At 37.8% G+C, this 13,587-nt stretch overlaps 1 protein-coding gene across 10 annotated transcripts in view; it reads left to right on the plus strand.

The window, feature by feature from the left end:
- The window catches only part of EVI5 (ecotropic viral integration site 5), a 224,315-nt gene that overhangs the window by 84,899 nt on the left and 125,829 nt on the right, over window positions 1-13,587 (plus strand). For all 10 annotated transcript variants that reach the window (XR_008617203.1, XM_024119714.1, XM_024119715.2 and 7 more), the window contains 2 exons: window positions 771-860; window positions 966-1,063. Coding sequence is in view for 9 of the 10 variants with exons in the window: in XM_024119714.1 (XP_023975482.1) it covers window positions 771-860; window positions 966-1,063 (188 nt within the window). In the remaining variant the exon portion in view is untranslated. The remainder of the gene's footprint in view (window positions 1-770; window positions 861-965; window positions 1,064-13,587) is intronic.

The following is a 13,587-nucleotide window of genomic DNA, read 5'->3' on the forward strand; positions in this document are numbered from 1 at the left end:
GATTAAGTAGCTCGTCTATGGACACATAAGTGGTATAGTAACCGGGATTCAGATGTAGGCATTCAAAATCTGGAGCCCACACTCTTAATCAGACCTCTGTTTCACCTCCTTTTTGATTTAGTGAGAATCAGTGAGGGGTAAAATCTACCTTACAGTCAACATTGTTGCAATGCATCTGTTACCCAAAGAGGAAGAAGTAATGAGTATAATTAAGTTTCTTCTATCCCATGAACACCTTGCAGGCAGTCCTTTTAATTGTCAGTGATATGTAGTAGTGATCCTTTGTCTTGTATATTTTGAGTGAGAAGGTAGGAAGGTAAGGATAGGTGATCAGTGATAGAGAGCACCTAAGAATATTATTAATTGTTATTAATTACATCTTGGGAAGATCAGTTTGTATAATGAAGCTAAATTAGGTTAGTCTGGAGCCAGCAAGCTATGATTCATGTACTGATCTCCTCTGGTTTGCATGCCAAATCTGTCCTTCCACTTATTTCTGTAAATAAAGTTTCTTGGAACATAGCCGTGACTATTTGTTGATGTGATGTCTGTGTCTGCTTTTGAGCTGCAATGGCAGGGTTGATTATTTGTGACAGCAGCCATAGGTAAGGCTCATAAACCCTAAAACATTTGCTCTCCAACTCTTTACAGAAAATGTGTGCGCACCTCTGTTTAGATACCTAAATGTTTTACCTTTAGTATTCTTTTGAATGATTAGTTTTTGTTTTGGAAGAATAAGACAAATTTGACTTTATAATTTGATTCCTCAGGGTTTAGAAATAGTGTTTCGGGTAGGATTAGCGCTTCTTCAAATGAATCAGGCAGAACTGATGCAACTCGACATGGAAGGGATGTTACAGGTAAGCCAGGCCATGATTTCTTGAATGTCTCTAGATTTTATTATTAATTAATTGATAATAAACGGTACTAAGTCATTCTTATGTTTTTCTTCTATTGTATTTTAGCACTTTCAGAAGGTCATTCCACATCAGTTTGATGGTGGTCCAGACAAATTAATCCAGGCAGCTTACCAAGTCAAGTATAACTCAAAAAAAATGAAAAAGTAAGTATTTTATATTTTGTTTTTTTAGTTATGGGGGTTTGTTGATGCATTTAGGAAATTAAATGGAAGAAGCAAAACATTCTAGTGGTGAGTGCAGATTTCCTCCTCATTTTATGGAGCTGTAATGTTTTATTTGGTGGTATTGGTTTCAGTATAACCTAAATTTAATATTGGAATTTCATAGTTCTCTAGTGGTGCATGGGATTATTGCGTATTACTTTTAAAACTCCCCTTCCCATTCCACATTGATTAGAATTAAGAACCTGGTAAGTGTATATATGTGAGTGTGCTGTTATTTTATTTATTTATTTATTTATTTTTTGTGGTATGCGGGCCTCCCTCTGCTGTGGCCTCTCCCGTTGCGGAGCACAGGCCCCGGGCGCGCAGGCTCAGCGGCCATGGCCCACGGGCCCAGCCGCTCCGCGGCATGCGGGATCCTCCCAGACCGGGGCGCGAACCCGGTTCCCCTGCATCGGCAGGCGGACGCGCAACCACTGCGCCACCAGGGAAGCCCCATGTTGTTATTTTAGAAACTGCTTTTATGGTGTGGTCTAAGTCACTGACATTCTTTTCCTCTTAGTTGACCCCAGTTTATCACTTAAGTTCAAGATTAGCATAGCCAGCAAGATAGGCATGAGGTATGAATTAAGTTAAAATTTTGTTTACTGTGTATTACTTTCTAGTGAAACTTTTCTTTGAATATATTTCATGAAAGTTGAAGATATGCAGTGTTGGCCTGTAAAGGTTAATTTTTGAAATATGATAAAGGTGTTAATTAAGAACAATAGCTCTTACTCTTCTAGCTTCCAGCAATTAAATACATCTTAGCCTGAGGTCATTGTTAGCATTCCTGACGCTTGTTCTCAGTATCTCTGCTGCTGAAAGGTGAAATTACATTAACATGTACAACCCATGGAGATTCCTACTCCAGAAAGTATATTAGAATATGAGTAAGAATTATGTTATTAAAATTAGTTGGCTCTAATTTGCAAAAAGACAATTTATCATATTCAACTATTATTGTTAATAAATTACCTGTGAAATTTCTAATAACCAATCACATCACACCATCATTTTGAGACATTACTGACCGAAAAGCTGTTCTGTTCTATAATTGATAAAATCTCAGGAGCCATCTCAATTTCTGCCTGTTGACCTTAATTTAAAAATACTTTATTGGGACTTCCCTGGTGGCGCAGTGGTTAAGAATCCACCTGCCAATGCAGGGGACACAGGTTCAATCCCTGGTCTGGGAAGATCCCACATGCCATGGGGAGCAACTAAGCCTGTGTGCCACAACTACTGAGCCTGTGCTCTAGAGCCCACAAGCCACAACTACTGAGCCCGTGTGCCACAACTACTGAAGCCTGCATGCCTAGAGCCTGTGCTCTGCGACAAGAGAAGCCAACGCGATGAAAAGCCCACGCACTGCCACGAAGAGTAGCCCCTGCTCGCTGCAACTAGAGAAAGCCCCTGCACAGCAAAGACCCAGTGCAGCCAAAAATAAATAAATCAATAAATGAATAAATAAATTTATTAGAAAAAAACTTTATTGCTAAAAATTGCTAATCATCATTTGAGCCTTCAGCAAGTTGTAATCTTTTTTACAATAGTAACATCAAAGATCACTGATTATAGATCACTGTAACAAATACGCTTCTGTTTTCTTTCCCTTCCTTTTTTTTTCTTTTGTTGGTACTTCCCTTCCTTTTCTATTGCAGTATCTACTTCTTACTGCATTGACTACTTCTTAGCGGTTAGTAGTTGTTTATGCATATTCTGGAGAATAATACTTTATCAGTATTAAAAGATGAGTGTCATCCATTTCTACTAAGTATCACTCTCAATGTAATGAACTTAGACTTGGACCTGGCTCTGAAGAAGGTTCAAACTTCCTGTGGGTAGGGTGGTGGCAGAACAACAGTAAATAGCCTATTACATTTACAGTCTGGTAGATGTCACTATAACATGTTATTAATATAACATGTAAGAGATGCCTAGCCTATGTCTTTAAACTGCATACACAGTCTAGTCTGTTGGGGCCCAGGAAAATGTTCAGAGCATGGTAACTAGATTTTCAGTTTCCATTTATATTCTTTCCTAACTTTTATCTGCCCTGATAATATTCCTGTGGTAGAGGTATTTTTACTGAGTCAAGCTTGTAATACTCGCCACACGACAGGCCAATAAATCGAGAGACATGGTGTTGGGACAAGGAATAGTGACTTTATTTGGAAAGCCAGAAGACCAGGAAGATGGTGGACTGGTGTCCCAGTGAACCATTTTACCCAAGTTAGGATTTAGGTCTCTTTAATACTAAAAGGGGAGAGTGTGTAGCTGGTTGTTACAGACTTCTTGGTGCCAGAATTCTTTGTTCTTGCAGCTGTCCACCTGAGTCTAGTCACAATGTTCCTATCACCCCTCAACAAGACAAATGTTATTCTCTGTTCTGCAACTTTTTATCTCTATATGAATGGAGAAGTGTTATATTGATACTTTTAAAGATCAAGCCTGGGAGGCAGAGCCTTGAGAATGGGCTCTCATGTATATTTTAGGCTATAGGCAACATCCTTTTACAAAGGTGCAGAGCCAGCATAACTAAGAACAGGCAACAGAGCTCAAAGGTTAGAGCTAAAGGAATAGATCCAATATGGAGTCAGGTTTGTTCTTCTTTGTTACAGTATCTTTGTTCTCCTTTCTAGCTCCCCTTTTACAATCTGCCTTCTACCACTTTATAAAAGTAAGGTAAACCTGTCACACTCCAATTCTTACTGTGGTACATTACTTTGGGGTATAAAAATCTCTGGGGTACCATACAAAAGGGACAATTTCAGAATGCCTTGCTACAGAAGGAGTGTACCCTTAGAGAACAAAGCAAGAAAAATCAAATGGAGCAGCTTCTTGTTTCATCCAGCTGACAAATGCTTGGCAAGGATGCCTTATCTTGCTTATAGTTAGAATTGAAAAATAGAATGGTGGTTATGGGGTTATGTATTAACATATACTTATTTGAGTTGAAAAAGAACATGAACTTTAGTGATAGAGAAGGTAAATATAATTTGACTCATTGGTTTAATAACCGTGACTGCCTTTGCTGCTTAGGTTATAGAGTAGACATCCATAAATCGAATAAGTCTCATTTAAAGTTTTAGTGAAAAAATTTAAGCATATATAAATCACATCCTTTGCAACTGTATGCACTTAGGTAACGAAAATTTTTTAGACTTCTTTAAAGTATATAAGGGGCAACATTCTTTTAGCAGGTACATGAGAAAAAAAAGTTGAAGACCACTTACATGGTTGGATAGGAGGATGGCAGAAGTTGTTTTCTGAAGGAGAGGGCACCAGAGTATAGTTTTAAAGAACTTATGTTTCCAATTGCTGGGGTTAAATGATGACTACAGAGAGGGAGTTCCTCCTTTGTGGAACTTACAGAAGTGCAGAAGACTGACTTTGAGATATAAAAACCTCTGGAGTTCCAAACAAAAGGTACAATTTCAGAATGACGTGCCCCAGAAGGAGTGTGCCCTGAGAGCAAAGCAAGAAAAATCAAATGGAGCAGCTTCTGAACAAATATACAGTAGCATGTCCATCAGTGGCAGTGCCATGAAGGAAAAGTAAAGGAGGAGGAAGGACATGGAAGTGATGGGGTGCTTTTTTTAGATAGAGAACTCAGGATAGGGCACACAGACTGATAAAGCACCATTTGAGCAGACACCTGAAGGAAGTGAGAGAGGCAGTCATGTGATTATCTGGGCAAGTATATTTCATGCTGAGAGAGCAATAAATGTAATGAATGAAATAAGAATGATTGATATGTTTAAGAACAGTAAAAAGCCAGTGTGACTGTACCATAGGCAAATGGGAGTGTAATAGGCAGTGAAGTTTGAAACGTGGTGGGAACCTAGGGGTATTTAAAGCTGTGCTGTCCTGTATGGTAGCCACTACCTGTATGTGGCTATTTAAATAGAATTAAAGATTCATTAAATCAGTTCTATTAGCCATGTTTCAACTGCTCACTAATCACTTACATGTGGTTTAGAGGTTTCTTTAAGATATGAATGTTGCAAGCAAGCAGTCTTAGCCTTTGGCTTCTTTTGTTGTAATTTTTATTTTGGTATACTTTTAAACTTTTAAAAAAAGTTACAGATATACTACAAGGAACTCCCTTATGCCACTTATCCAAATTCACCAATTGTTTACATTTTGCCCCATTTGTTTTATTTTCCTCCCCCCCCCACATGCATATATATAAATAAAATAATATGTGTGTGTGTGTAAGTAAAATCCATACCCATTATTTTTGGGAGGACCCATTTTAGAGTAAGTTGAGATATTGTGCCCTTTTTCCTTAAATACTTGAATATGTACTTCCTAAGAACAGAGCTTTTTTTTTTTTTAAACCGAAGTCAGCAGTTAATCAAAATCAGGAAATTATCATAGATACAATAGTATTCTAATCCATAATAGAAGTTCACATTTTACCACTTGTCCCAATAATATTCCTTACAACAATCTCTTCCTCCCATCCCCAACTTCTACCCACTCCCCACGCTTGATCTCTTACCCCCTGGGTCCTGTATCCACTCCAGACCCTCCAGGATCGTGTATCGCAATTTGTTTATTTATTTATTTATTTATTTAAAGATTTAATTTTATTTATTTTTGGCTGTGTTGGGTCTTCATTGCTGCATGTGGGCTTTCTCTAGTTGCAGCGAGCGGGGGCTACTCTTCGTTGTGGTGCGCAGACTTCTCCTTGCGGTGGCTTCTCGTGTTGTGGAGCACGGGCTCTAGGCGTGCGGGCTTCAGTAGTTGCAGCGTGCAGGCTCAGTAGTTGTGGTGCACGGGCTTAGTTGCTCCGCGGCATGTGGAATCTTCCCAGACTGGGGCTCGAAGCCATGTCCCCTGCATTGGCAGGCAGATTCTTATCCACCGCACCACCAGGGAAGTCCCGTGTATTGCATTAAGTCTTCCATGTTTGTATTGTAAATAGTGTCAATCTCCTTTAATCTGAAATGCTCTCTCAATGCTTTGTGTTTCTCGACCTTGATATATTTGAAGAGTACAGGCCAGTTATTCTGTAGAAGATCCCACAATTTCGGTTTATCTAACATTTCCTCATTATTAGATTCAGGTTGCACATTTTTGGCAGGTATACCAATAATATTGTGTCTTCCCATCAATCTTGGCTCATCTCAATATTGATGATGTTACCTTTTTTAAAAAAAATCAATTATTTATTTATTTTTAAATTTTTATTGAAATGTAGTTGATTTACAATGTTGTGTTAGTTTCAGGTGTACAGCAGAGTGATTCAGATATATATATATATATATATATATATATATATACACGCGCACACACACATATATATGTATATATATATATTCATTTTTTACATTCTCCTCCATTATAGGTTATTACAAGGTATTGAGTATAGTTCCCTGTGCTATGCAGTAGGTCCATGTTGGTTATCTATTTTATGTATAGTAATGTGTATATTTTAATCCCAAACTCCTAATTTATCCTCCCTGCTTTGGTAACCATAAATTTGTTTTCTATGTCTGTGAGTCTATTTCTGTTTTATAAATAAGTTCATTTGTATCATTTTTTTATATTGCACATATAAGCAATATCATATGCTATTTGCTTTTCTCTGGCTTACTTCAATTCACTTAGTATGATAATCTTTAGGTCCATCCATGTTGCTGCACATGGCATTATTCCATTCTTTTTTAAGGCTGAGTAATAGTCCATAGTGTGTATATACCACATCTTCTTTATCCATTTATCTGTTAGTGGACACTTAGGTTTCTTCCATGTCTTGTATTGTAAATAGTGTTGCTATGAACATTGGGGTACATGTATCTTTTCAGCTTATGTTTTTCTCCAGATATATGCCCAGGACTGGGATTGCAGGATCATATGGTAGCTCTACTTTTAGTTTTTTAAGGAAGATGATGTTAGCTTTGATCACTTGGTTAAGGTGATGTCTGCCAGATTTCACTACTATAAAGTTATTGTTTTGTCTTTTATGAGTAAGTAATTTGTGTCAAGGTACTTTGAGATTATATAATATCCTGTTCCTTACCAAACTTTCCCTCCCCATATTTGGCTCTGTTTATGATTGTCTCACTCCCTCATTCCTTCCTTATTAATTGGCATTCTGGTATAAGGAAGAGGTTTCCCTTCTTTCTCGTTTTAGTTATCTCTTTGCTTACTTGCTTATTTATTTATTTATTTATATCTGTGTGAATCCACTGAGTCTTATTATTTTTTTTAATTAAGAACTACTAGGTGGTTTTCAGACTGGTTTTTGAGAAGCCCTGATTTTTTAAAAAATTAATTATTTGTTTTTATTTTTTGGCTATGTTGGGTCTTTGTTGCTGTGCATGGGCTTTCTCTAGTTGAGGCAAGTGGGGGCTACTCTTCGTTGTGGTGCGCGGGCTTCTCATTGCGGTGGCTTCTCTTGTTGTGGAGCATGGGCTCTAGGTGCACAGACTTAAGTAGTTGTAGCACATGGGCTCAGTAGTTGTGGCTCACGGGCTCTAGAACGCGGGCTCAGTAGTTGTGGCGCATGGGCTTAGTTGCTCCACAGCATGTGAGATCTTCCCGGACCACGGCTCGAAACCATGTCCCCTGCATTGACAGGCCGATTCTTAACCACTGTGCCACCAGGGAAGTCCCCCCAAAATACCACTCTGGTAATAGTGTTTAGAAAAGATTGAGTTAAGAAACTGGCAAGTAGCAAGAACAATTAAAAGATTCCTCTAGTAATTTAGCTAAGCCATAACAAAGGCCTAAAAATACTACCAGTGAAGGGAGAAGGAGGTAGCTTTGCAGCTACTTGGAAGTACGTTTGCAGAAACCTGATCATACCTCAGCCAGGTGATCAAGGTCAACATCAATAGTGGTATCCTGTTGATAGTTTATACCTTTGATGAAAATGGGACTTACCTCTGTGGTCTTCCTCCCCCAAAACCCATAATACCAGTATAATCATGAGCAAAGCATGAGACAAATCCCAGTTGAGGGACATTCTACAGAATACCTGATGACCAGTACTCCTCAAACTGTCAGGGTCATCAAAAACTTGGAAAGTCTGAGAAACTGTCCTAACCATGGGACTTTAAGAAGACGTGACAGCTAAATGTAGTGTGGTATCCTGGATGGGATCCTAGAGTAGAAAAAGGACATTAGCCAAAAACTTGGGAAATCTGAATAAAGTATGGACTTTAGTTGTTAATAATGTATTAATATTGGTTCATTAATTATCATAAATGTACTATACTAATGTAAGGTGTTAACCTAGGAGAAACTGGGGATGGGGTTTATAGAAACTCTATATACTCTTCTAATTATTTGGTAAATCTAAAACCGTTCTAAAAAATAAAGTTTATTTTAAAAAATTATCAATGCAGATGAAAAAGTAATATTGAATTTTAGAGCAGTGTTAAGGTGGTTGAATTGAACATGCTTGGTGACTGAATTGGGAAACAAGGATTAAATGATAACTCATAGTGTTTTGTTTTAGGTTTGTGAATGAGTAATGATGACATTTATCACAATACATTACAAAATATCTACTTCACAGTAGTCATTTGTGAAGGCTATAAAGTTATTTCAACAGTGCAGCCATTGTTCAAAATGTTTTGCACCTTTTTAGAATCAAAATTTTTTTGGATATCCTGTATTCTTTTAGACATACCAAAGTAAGAGACATAGCAGTGTAGCAGTTAAGGGTGTGACCTTAGGCAAGTTTCTCCTTCTTTCTAAGCCTCAAAATTGGCATATTACATAGTCACTGTGGACAGAAGATTGTGAAAAGATGGCAGAGTAGGAAGCACCAGGAATCTGTCTGCCACCTAGACAGTAGTTGCACTGGCAGAATCTGTCTGATGTTAACTATTTTGGAACTCTGAAGTCTGTTGAAGACTTGTAACTTCTAGGGGTAGGCATGGTAAATTGCAGTTAATTTGATCAGTTCAGCTCTTAGCACGTTACCCATTCTCTACCCCTTAGCCACTGACAGGCAGCTGTGCTTGTATTCCTGGAACAGCCTGCATGCAGCTTATGGGAGTCAGGGTGGGCAAAAAAGACCATGTCCTCCACATATTGGGGACCTGTGCTCTGATTCCTGATCACTGTTTATGATTGGACAGGTGCAAAGAAGTTGTTGTTGCACATCTCCCCATTGATGTCTCACCTCTCTCCACTGTTGTTGCACCTCTTCCTCTGGCTGAAGAGACTGCCAAGAGATTTAAAGGGCTCGTGCCCTTTTCTCCCCTTCATTTTTTTCTTTTTCCGCTTTTGGGAGCCAGACACAAAAGACTAGGACATTCAAAAACAACTGCATATATGGAGAAAATTAAAACGTGACTGTGCATGCCCAAGGGAGAGGCTCAGGAAAGACCTTCGGATACCATAAGTTTACAGCTCAGGTTGGTCATCAACACAGAGACAGCCTATAACAATCAAAAAGACAAAAACAATAACAAAAAACCCCGCAGCAAATCCTGGGGAGGGGGAGCATCTGATTTTCAGAGTTACCACATTACTAGATTCAAATGTCTAGTTTTCAACAACAAAAAAATCAAGGCATATAAAGAAACAGGAAAATATGATCCATTCAAAGGAAAAAAATAAACTGTATCTGAAGGAGACTTCATGGCATATTTGGTAGATAGAGACTTTAAAAGATGCTCAAAGAAATAAAGGAAGATGTGGGAAAAGTAAAAAAGATGTATGAACAAAATGGAAATATCAGTAAAGGGATAGAAAATCTAAAAAGAAACCAAAAAGAAATTCTGGATCTGAAAAGTACAATAACTGAAATGAAAAGTTCACTAGAGTGATTGAAAGGCAGATTTGAGCAGGTAGAAGAATAAGTGAACCTGAAGATAGGATACTGGAAATAACTGAGTTCGAGGAACAGCAACAACAAAAAAGACCCAAGAAAGTCAACAGAGCCTAAGGGACCTGTGGGATACCATCAAGTGGACCAACATACACATTGTGGAATCTGAGAAGGTGGGGTGGCGGGATAGAGTGTTTGAAGAAATAATGGCTGAAAACTTAACAAATTTGTTGAAAGACATGAATATAAACATTTAAGAAGCTCATTGAACTCCAAGTAAAGTGATGTAAAAAAGGCCCCACACCAAGACACATTATAATCAGACTTGCAAAAGGCAAAGAGAGAGCAAATCTTGAAGGCAGCAAAAGAGAAGCCAATCATTATGTACAAGGGATTCTCAATAAGATTATAAACATACTTCTCCTTAGACACTTTGGAGACCAGAAGACAAGTGGGCTTTTATATCCAAAGTGCTAAAAGGAAAAACAGTCAAGAATCCTGTATCTGGCAAAACTGTCTTTCAAAAGTGAGGGAAAAATCGAGACATTCCCAGGTAAATGAAGGCTAAGCTTGTTATCACTAGATCTGCCCTTCAGGAAATACTCATTCCTGCAGGGTGAAATGAAAGGACACTCACGAAACAGTAACTCAAAGTCATCTCACAAAATGAAGGTCTTAATTAAGGCAAACACATGGGCAATTATGAAAGCTATTATTATCATAACAGTGGATTGTAACTCTACTTTGTTTTTTTTTTTTTTTTGCGGTACGCGGACCTCTCACTGTTATGGCCTCTCCCATTGCGGAGCACAGGCTCCGGACGCGCAGGCTCAGCGGCCAAGGCTCACGGGCCCAGCCGCTCCGCGGCATGTGGGATCTTCCCAGACCAGGGCACGAACCCATGTCCCCTGCATCGGCAGGTGGACTCTCAACCACTGCGCCACCAGGGAAGCCCTGTAACTCTACTTTTTGTTTTCTACATGATTTAATAAATTAATACATTTTTTAAAAAAGCAATTATTAGTCTAAAAGCTACTAGTATTGTTTTTTTTGTTTTTTTTTGTTTTTTTTTGTTTTTTTTGTTTTTTTGTGGTACGCGGGCCTCTCACTGTTGTGGCCTCTCCCGTTGCGGAGCACAGTCTCCGGACGCGCAGGCTCAGCGGCCATGGCTCATGGGCCCAGCCGCTCCACGGCATGTGGGATCTTCCCGGACCGGGGCACGAACCCGTGTCCCCTGCATCAGCAGGCGGACTCTCAACCACTGCACCACCAGGGAAGCCCTAGTATTGTAATTTTTGTTTGTAGCTCCACATCTTGTTTTCTACATTATTTAGGAGAGTAATAGATTTAAAAGAATCATTAGTTTGTGTTGTGGGGCACACAAGGTATAAATACATGTTTTTGTGACCAGTAACCAAAAGGGGTGGGAAAGAAGCTATAAAAGAGCAGAGTTCTTGTATATTATTGAAGTTAAGCTGCTATAAATTCAAATTAGAGTATTATAACTTTAGAATGTTAGTATAATCTCCATGGAACCACAAAGAAAATAACAATGGAATATACACAATAGGAAATTAGAAAGGAATTTAAGCATTTCACTACAAAAAAACCAACTAAACACTACAGAAAACAATAATGCAGGAAATGAGGGACAAAAAAAGCTACAAGGCATATAGAAAACAAATAGCAAAATGACAGTAAGTCCTTCCTTATCAGAACTTACTTTAAAAGTAAATGAATTCAACTCTCCAAAAGACATAGATGGGCAGAATGGGGAAAACCACATGATCCAACTACATGTTATCTACAGGTGACTCATTTTAGATCCAAAGATGCAAATAGATTGAAAGCAAAAGGTTGGGAAAAGATATTCCATGCAAATAGTAAACAAAAGAGAGCAGAGGTAGCTATAGTAATATCAGACAAAACAGACTTTAAATTTTAAAAGTTTCCAAGAGACAAAGACAGGTAATATATATTAATGAAAGTTTCAATATAGCAATAGGTGTAACAATTATAAACATTTATACACCGATGACAGACTATCAAAATATATGAAGCAAAAATGGACAGATGAAGTGAGAAATGGACAGGTCTACATTAGTATTTGGAGACTTCAATATCCCACTCTCAGTAATGGATAGAACAACCAGAGAGAATATAAGTAAGGAAATAGAGGACTCGACACAATAAACCAACTATATCTAATAGAGATACACAGAACACTCCTCCCAATAACAACAACACTATTAAGTCTCAGTAGATTTTAAGAGATGTACAAAATATCTTCTCCAGCTGTAACAAGTTGAAGTTAGATATCAATAACAGAAGTAAAACCAGAAACAGCAATATTTTGGAAATTAAACAACCAGTGGATCAGTGAAAAAGTTTTATTTTTCAGTAGCATCAAAAGAAATACTTAGGAATTAACTTAACCAAGGAGGTGAAAGATTTATACAATGAAAACATCAAAACATTACTGCAAGAAATTAAATATATAAACAAATGGAAACACATCCCATATTCAATGATTGGAAGACTTAATCTTGTTAAGATGTCAATACTACCCAAAATGATCTACAGATTCAGTGCAGTCCTTATCAAAATACTGATGACATTTTTTTTGCAGATAGAAAACCCCATTCTAAAATTCATATGGAACCTTAAAGGACCCCAAATAGCCAAAATAATCTTGAAAAAGAACAACAAAGCTGGAGGACTCACACATCCTGATTTCTAAACTTACTGCAAAGCTACAGTAATGAAAACAGGTTGGCACTGGAATAAAGACAGAAATAAGCCCTTACATACATGATCAAATGATTTTTGTCAAGGATACTGAGACCATTCAATATGGAAAGGACTGTCTTTCAACAAATGGTACAGAGAAAACCGGACATCCACATGCGAAAATATGAAGTTGGACCCTCACCTGTCACTATATGCAAAATTTAAGTCAAAATGGATCAAAGATCTAAATATAAGAACTATAACTAAAACTCTTAGATGAAAACATAGGGCAAAAGCTTCATGACATTGGATTTGGCAATGATATCTTGCATATGACACCAACGGCACAGACAACAAAAGAAAAAATAGACAAACTAAAGTTCATGAAAAATTTAAAATTTGGATATTAAGAGGTAAAAACTTTCAGTTACAAAATGAGTCCTCAGTGTGAAATGTACAGTGTGGAGACTATGGTAGTTATGTAATAGCTTTGTTAGGTGATCCTTTTGAAATGTATAGAAATGTCAAGTCACTATGTTGTGTACCAGGAACTAACATAGTGTTGTAGGTCAGTTATATTTCAGAAAAAAATAAGCTCATAGAAAAAGAGATCAGATTTGTTGTTACTAGAGGTGGGGGCCAAGAGAGGGGGAGTTGATAAAGGCAGTCGAAAGGCACAAACTTCCAGTTTTTAGATAAATAAGTACTGGGGATGTAATGTATAACATGATAAAGATAGGTAACACTGCTGTACATTATATATGAAAATTGTTAAGAGAGTAAATTCTGAGTTCTCATCACAAGGATAAAAAATTTTATTTTCTATTTTAAGCCCTAGAGTGGAACAACTTTAATTTAAAAATGTAACAGGTTGGGGCTTCCCTGGTGGCGCAGTAGTTAAGAATCCGCCTGCCAATGCAGGGGACAAGGGTTCAAG

The sequence above is a fragment of the Physeter macrocephalus genome, chromosome 4 (assembly GCF_002837175.3).
Source record: "Physeter macrocephalus isolate SW-GA chromosome 4, ASM283717v5, whole genome shotgun sequence".
Taxonomy (NCBI): domain Eukaryota; kingdom Metazoa; phylum Chordata; class Mammalia; order Artiodactyla; family Physeteridae; genus Physeter; species Physeter macrocephalus.